General features: G+C 42.0%; 1 protein-coding gene across 1 annotated transcript; it reads right to left on the bottom strand.

Annotated features, from left to right (window-relative positions):
* Nucleotides 1–3,441: 3,441 nt before the first annotated feature.
* On the bottom strand, nucleotides 3,442–6,208 carry LOC117254080 (tripartite motif-containing protein 16-like). Its single transcript, XM_078168421.1, has one exon. It carries the CDS (start codon nucleotides 6,034–6,036, stop codon nucleotides 4,366–4,368), a length of 1,671 nt encoding a protein of 556 aa, XP_078024547.1. The 5' UTR covers nucleotides 6,037–6,208; the 3' UTR covers nucleotides 3,442–4,365.
* Nucleotides 6,209–7,694: the final 1,486 nt, after the last annotated feature.

The following is a 7,694-nucleotide window of genomic DNA, read 5'->3' as shown; positions in this document are numbered from 1 at the left end:
CATCCACACAAGACTCTCAGCTGTGTATCATATGGATCATCAATAACAACAACTTCTGCTCTGCCAAACAAATAGTGTGCTGATGGATTTGTTTCCACAGAGAACAAAATGTCAGGTCAAGTTTATTTCTATACCACATTAAAAACAACCTCAGTTGACCAAAGTGCTGTACAGGCTATGCATGTAAATACATATAAACAAATATAAATAAAATAAATATAATTCAATTCAATTCAATTTTATTTATAAAGCCCAATATCACAAATCACAATTTGCCTCACAGGGCTTTACAGCATACGACATCCCTCTGTCCTTAAGACCCTCACAGCTGATCAGGAAAAACTCCCCAAAAAACCCTTTAACGGGGAAAAAAAAAACGGTAGAAACCTCAGGAAGAGCAACTGAGGAGGGATCCCTCTTCCAGGACGGACAGACGTGCAATAGATGTCGTACAGAACAGATCAACATAATAAATTAACAGTAATCCATATGACACAATGAGAGAGAGAGAGAGAGAGAGAGAGAGAGAGAGAGAGAGAGAGATGCAGGTAATGACAGTAGCTTACAACAACATTAATGAAAGTAATAATATTATAGTTATAGTTCTGGCTACTGTGGTACAATATGTTGAAAGTATGTATTAATATCTGACAGTATACATGTGTGACAATAGTCATATGTGTATAATAACAGTAGAAGTATGACTAATGACTAATGATGGCAGCAGCAGCAGGAGGCATCTGGCAGGACCACGGCAGCAGCACAACCACACACGTCACGCTGTCCAGGCACCGCTGTGATATGAGTTAATCTGAGAGACAGTGGAGCACAAAGGCTCCGGAGAAGAAGCCGAGTTAGTGACATCCAGAATGGCCGAGTTAGCAAGATGCAGTAATAGAATACAAGAGAGAGAGAGAGAGAGAGAGAGAAGGAGAGAAGGTGCCCGGTGTATTATAGGGGGGTCCTCCGGCAGACTAGGCCTAAGTCAGCCTAACTAGGGGCTGGTACAGGGCAAGCCTGAGCCAGCCCTAACTATAAGCTTTATCAAAGAGGAAAGTCTTAAGTCTAGTCTTAAATGTGGAGACGGTGTCTGCCTCCCGGACCGTAACAGGAAGATGATTCCACAGGAGAGGAGCCTGATAGCTGAAGGCTCTGGCTCCTGATCTACTTTTGGAGACTTTAGGGACCACGAGTAACCCTGCGTTCTCAGAGCGCAGTGTTCTGGTGGGATAATATGGCACTATGAGCTCTCTAAGATATGACGGAGCTTGACCATTTAGAGCTTTATAAGTTAACAGTAGGATTTTAAATTCAATTCTGGATTTTACAGGGAGCCAGTGCAGAGAAGCTAAAACAGGAGAAATATGATCTCGTTTCTTAGTTCCTGTTAGTACACGTGCTGCTGCATTCTGAATTAGCTGGAGAGTTTTTAAGGACTTACTAGAGCTACCTGATAATAGAGAGTTACAGTAATCCAGCCTTGAGGTAACAAAAGCGTGGACCAATTTTTCTGCATCTTTTCGGGTCAGGATAGGCCTAATTTTCGCAATATTACGCAGATGAAAAAATGCAGTCCGTGAGGTTTGCTTTAAATGAGAATTAAAAGACAAATCTTGATCAAATATTACTCCGAGGTTTCTTACGGTAGTGCTAGAGGCCAGAGCAATGCCATCTAGAGAAACTATGTCATCAGATAAAGAGTCTCTGAGTCGTTTGGGGCCAAGAACAATAACTTCAGTTTTGTCTGAATTTAACATCAGGAAATTGGTGCTCATCCAATTTTTTATGTCTTTAAGGCAGTTATGGAGTTTAGTTATAAATATACCTCTCTAAAACACATGGTAAAATAAACAATAAAACGTAATAAAAACAAATCAAGATAAAATAAATAATACTAAACCAAGTTGTCATGCTGAACTGGTGCTGAAAGCTGGTGAGAAGAAATGGGTTTTCAGTGTGGAGGATAAAGGAGCTCTGCGGCGTTCTGTCTTCACAAACAACAACATACAAACACATGGATCCAAAGAGTGATGAGACGTTTAGAGCCCAGAGAAGCTGACGTTATTTTCATGCAGAGAAATGTCACTTCATCTCAACAACCGTCATCATGAGCAGTGAGAGCCTCCATGGCTGAACACACACAGGAATATTGGGATGAACTGAAACGTCCTCAGTCTTGATGACAATGAGACAGATTGTTTTGTTTGGACGAGCCCATCTGTTGGACGACTCTGCTGCTTTTCTTTCTCCTTTAACGTCTCACTGTCAACTTTTTGTTCAACATCTCGCTGTGATTTTTGACGGCTCCTTTAAATGTGATCAACTCATCAGTTCAGCTGTCAAACCAGCTTTTTCCACTTCAGATTTGTAGCTGAGGTAAAGGCCTGTCTCTGTCCCAAAGATCTCCACAGAGTTCTTGATGCTTTTATGACCTCTCTGCTGTGATTCTTTGTGTGTGGGCGGAGCTCAGTCGTCACCTCGTCGTCTGCGCTTATTACAAAACGCAGCCGCTCGTCTTCTAACTGGAGAAAGAAAAGGGGATCCCATGAGCCCAGTGTGGGCCTCCCTCCACTGGCTTCCTGTCCGTTTTAGGATTGATTTTAAGATGTTACTGCTGGTTTTGAAGCTTTGAAACGGTCCACCTTATCTAGCAGAACTACTGTATCTTCATACTCCAGTTAGAGCTCTGAGGTCGACCCATCACATGATCCTGGATGTTCCCTGAAGTACACACATAAACAGTGGCGATAGAGCCTCAGCTCAGCTGTTCAGATAAAAACTGCTGCGACTACAGAAACCTTAAAATGGCTACTGAAGACCTGCCTCTTCTCGTTGGCGTACGATTGATTCCAGCCTGACAACTTCAGTTGATTTCATCCTCTGTTGTGCTGCAGTTTGCTCTGTTTCTTTTCTCTTCTCTTCTTATTGTTGTTTCCTTCTGTTTTTATCTGTTGTTTGTATTTTAGGACTGTTCAGCACTTTGGTCGACTGCTGCTGTTTTTTAAATGTGCTCTACAAATAAAGTTTGACTTGACTGGACAGAAAGAAGCGCCACACTCTGAAAAAGAATCCACTGCTTCAACTTAAAACAATTCAAGGCAACAGTTTGCATCCATCTTTTTAAACAGTTGCAGCTCTGCTCTTACAGAGTAAATACTCTGAGTCTTTTATCATCTGACAGACTCACTTTAGTTGAACCAACATCATTTGCTTTGACCTCAAAATACTCAAGTTGAACCAACTTAATATTTATCCAAAGGTTATGTTGATATTTAACGCTCAAACTATTTTATTCAAGATGTTCTAACTTATTTATTTTAATTCCATCTTACTCAAAAATGTCAAAACTGTTTTTGAACTTCTCAAAATAAGTTGTCAGCTGACTAAAACACGTTAATGAAACAAACTTACTTTTTAAATAATTTTCAGACATTTTGTCACCTTTTTTCTAACATGTTATCAACATATTTTCAGACTCTTTCTTCTTTTTTACATTTTATTCATAATTTTCAAACATTTTTTCAGACATATTATTAAAAACATTCTGTAGACATTTTATCAACATGTTCACAACACTGTGGTATTAATTTCATCAATGATATTAGTAATTGTATTAATGTGTCCCTCTGTGTGTAGCTTCCCAGTTGGAGCAGTAATAACCCTGCAGCATCACTCAGTATGTGAAGCTGTTACATCGTAGCCTGTGATTCAGTCGGCGCTGTCATCGTACAGTCTGCTGACATCACACATGATGTCATACCCAAGTTATTAGATCCATGTGGCACAGTGTAGCTGCACTAAACTGAGAAGATTAAACAAAACACAACGATTCTTATTTTCAGGTGATTGAACACTAAAGAAAACACACTTCTTATATAATATTCAATTTCTGACAATATATCCCCCAAAATCCTACACACTGGAGCTTTAACACAAAAAGCACACACTGGAGAAAAGTAAAAAATAAATCAACGTCATTTCTTATGGGAATTTAGTTTGTTCTTGTTTTCTAACAAAGCAAAGACTCATTTCATGAACTGAATAAACCATGTGGTGATTAATAGGATCAGAAAACAGGAAAACAATTTTCTTTGCTCTGATCTTTACAGAGCCCCAACTTCATTTGTTTCTGCTGACAAACTTGTGTATTTGAAGCGTTACCCACTGACCCCATGAATCATATTTTAGAGTGCACCTAAAGAAACTCAAACATTTACACAACAACTCAGGAGAAGATGTCAAAGTCCCGCCCACAATGTTTGACTGACAGCTGATCTCAGTGCAGTGAAGAAACGCCACAACAATCAGCTGTCAGCAACAAACATGGAGACTAAAGACAGAGTTTAACCCTTAAATGACTTCTGACTATTTCAGTTCACACAACTCTGCAGTGGATCCAGGATAATAAAGCCAAAGTCCAGCATAGAGAGGCTGAGTGAATGTGGTCTGGACTCTGTGGAGGAGAGTCATGGTTTCAGAGACGCTGTAGAAGGACAGAATACCTGCACTGTGATCCAGGTACACTCCTACTCTGGAGGACCGAGGACCTGAGACACGAGTTTGGACTTTGTTGTGATAAAAGTTATAACTGTTATTGTAACAATATAACATCCAAGATTTGTAATTGTGTCCAAATTCACATTCACCCCCTGCTCTGCTGATATTCTTGTATGTGACTGCTACAGAAACTCCTCCTCCCCCACTCCACTCCACCTCCCAGTAACAACGTCCAGTCAGACTCTCTCTACTCAGGACCTGACACCAGTCAGTGAATCTGTCTGGGTGTTTAGAATAAGACTGGTGTTGTCTCATTACTGTCACTTTCCTGTTCCCCTCAGATAATAACAGATATTTGTTTGCTGTGTTTGGATCCAGTGTGATGTGACGTGAATATCTGAAGAACTCAGCTCTGGTCTTGGGCTCTGGTTGTGGCAGTAAAACATCCACTTCAGTCACTGTCAGTGAGACGTTTGTCCATGTGTCCCTCAGAGCGTCCTGTAGTTTATCTCTGACTCCTGACACAGCCGCTGTCACGTCCTCAAAGTAGCGGCGAGGACGGATGTTGATGCTGGATGAGTGTGTGGCTTCACTGAGTGCTGACAGTGAGGGGTAGTTGTGTAGAAACTGGTTGTGATCCTCTGTGTGTGAGAGCTGCTCCAGCTCAGCGTCTTTCCTCTTCAGCTCAGTGATCTCCTGCTCCAGCTTCTCCTGAAGCTCTTTGACTCGACTCACTTCAGTTTCCTGCTGCCATCTGAGCTGCTGCTTCACATCAGAGCGTCTTTTCTCCATGAGACGGATCAGCTCAGTGAAGATCTTCTCACTGTGCTCCACTGCTTTATCAGCAGAGCGACTGATAGCCTCCACCTCCTGTTGGAGCAGCTTCACATCTTTCTCTGTGTCCTGGATTCTCTGCTGGATGTTTTGTCGACTCCCCTCCAGCTCTCTCTGCCTCTCAGTCCTTTCTGCTGCAGCTGACACTGTGTCGTGGCCTTTATGTTCATCCACAGAGCAGAGATAACAGATACACTGCTGATCAGTGCGGCAGAACATCTTCATCACCTCATCATGACGAGAGCAGATGTTCTCCTGCAGCTTCTTGGAGGGCTCCACCAGCTTGTGTTTCTGTAATGGAGCCGAGTCACGATGAGGCTGGAGGTGTTTCTCACAGTAAGAGGCCACACACTGCAGACAGGACTTGAAGGCTTTCAGTTTCCTCCCAGTGCAGACATCACAGGCCACATCTTCAGCTCCAGCATAGCAGTGATCAGCAGGAGCAGCTTGGAGTCCAGTCTTCTTCAGTTTCTCCACTAAATCTGCTAACATGGTGTTTTTCCTCAGGACAGGCCTCGGTGTGAAGCTCTGCCTACACTGAGGGCAGCTGTAGATTCTCTTCTCATCCTCTCCATCCCAGAAGCTTTGAATACAGTTGATGCAGTAGCTGTGTCCACAGGGAAGAGTCCCCGGATCCTTCAGTAGATCCAGACAGATGGAACAAGACAAGGTTTCTCGGTCCAGCTCAACTCCTCGCTGCGCCATTTCACCTCGTGGCAGTGACTGTGTGAGTCTCACTTCCTGAGAAGTGAAAGTAGTTTGAGCTCTGATCTAAACATCATGTGATCAGGCAGTGAATGGAGCCTGTCAGCTCTGTGACGTCACCGCTATGTTGCCTGTTCACTTTTCTTTTCCTGGTTAAAAGCAGCTGAGTGACGACAGGAAGTGATCAAACTAAAGTGTCATCAAAGAGCTGAGTTACTGTTGAATCATTTTCTCTCATATTTAATGATCCACTGTGAAACATCTGTGACAAAACATTTCAGTTTCAATGGGCCTGAAACAAACCTGCATTTATTCACAGCTTCAGACGGCAACACGTTCTTACACAGGACAAATACCACAGTGTGATACTGCAGCACAGGTACTGATCAGGTTCTTGTTTGTCACTGCTGGTTTTTGATTTTCCTGTAACAGCAGTACTGACACTGGAACATCACATGTTCACTTTGTTTCCTTTGATTTAACCGTACGTTGATTTCACTGCTGCTCAACTTCTTCTTCTTCTTACAGCCTTTGTTTGGTGGCATCGCTCCAGTTTCCTGCTTCATGTGTCACAGTCTTTGCACACGGCACCACAGCTGTCCTTATATAGTGTTGAGGGGTCGTTACCTGTGCTAACAGGTGACTGATGGTCACTCAGCACACCTGGGTCAGAGCACATCTGGATGGTTAAGAACGTTTGGTGCATCTGGAGTTGACTTGTCTGACTGTTTTCTTTTAACCCTTTGAAACCTGGAGCCACGTCACTTTTCTTGTGCTGCTTTCAGACAAATATTTAACAGTCAAACTCTTGTGTGTCAGAGTCCAAATCTTTAAAGTTACCACTGAACCTGACGCTGTCTTTTTCCTTTAATCTGACTTGTTGGCAAAATGTAGACCAACCTAACTCACTGATTGCTTCATCAAAGCTCCCTCTGCTCCTGACCTTCATACTTCCCTGCAATATTAGTGACTAAACAAAGTGTTGGCGACAGCAAACTGGTGTCATGTGTGAGTGACCACGCTGTTTGAGTGAGGAAAGTTAAAGGACAGAGAGCGACTGACAAACGCTCTTCTGCTCCAAACATCAACACTGGACTTTGTGGTGTCTGAGGAGGAAAAGTGCGTCAGTTCTGCTCTCAGATCAGTGTCACATTTTCTCCATCAGCTTTGTTTGAGACCCTGGAATGAAGACAGGAAGAAAAGACTTTGTCCATGTTTGTTTGTTCATCATGTAAAGCTTCAGTTTGTTCACACATGTAAGTAGCAGATAAACAAAATAATCATACAGTAGTAAAGAGACATAAAAAGACAGGTTACTAAAGGAAGCATGAAAACTGAGAACAACATCTAATGATTTGATGGACATGTTGAAAAAGGAGCTGGAGGAAGAACAAAACCTCAGTTTTCACAAAACCTCATAAAAAGTCATATATATCTTAATCAAAAAATAATTTCATCTTTATATCCTTATCCAATCATGACAGGTGTGATTTATTTACTCTGTCAGACTATGTCTATATATACACACACACACACACACACAAAATAAATGAATAAATAGTCAAACACTTTCTTCAGTCTTGTGAGAATCATCTCTTTTTAAATCTGCTTTATGTTGGAACATTCCTCAGTTTCACTCCACAGACAGAAATACAAAA

Source organism: Epinephelus lanceolatus, chromosome 6 (genome assembly GCF_041903045.1).
Source record: "Epinephelus lanceolatus isolate andai-2023 chromosome 6, ASM4190304v1, whole genome shotgun sequence".
NCBI classification, from domain to species: Eukaryota; Metazoa; Chordata; class Actinopteri; order Perciformes; family Serranidae; genus Epinephelus; species Epinephelus lanceolatus.
Note: the sequence above shows the minus strand (reverse complement) of the source record. Positions and strands in the feature narration are given on the sequence as shown.

What these genes read in the sequence shown, in the direction of transcription:
- LOC117254080 (XM_078168421.1), bottom strand. Translation starts at nt 6,036, where the DNA reads ATGGCGCAGCGAGGAGTTGAGCTGGACCGAGAAACCTTGTCTTGTTCC.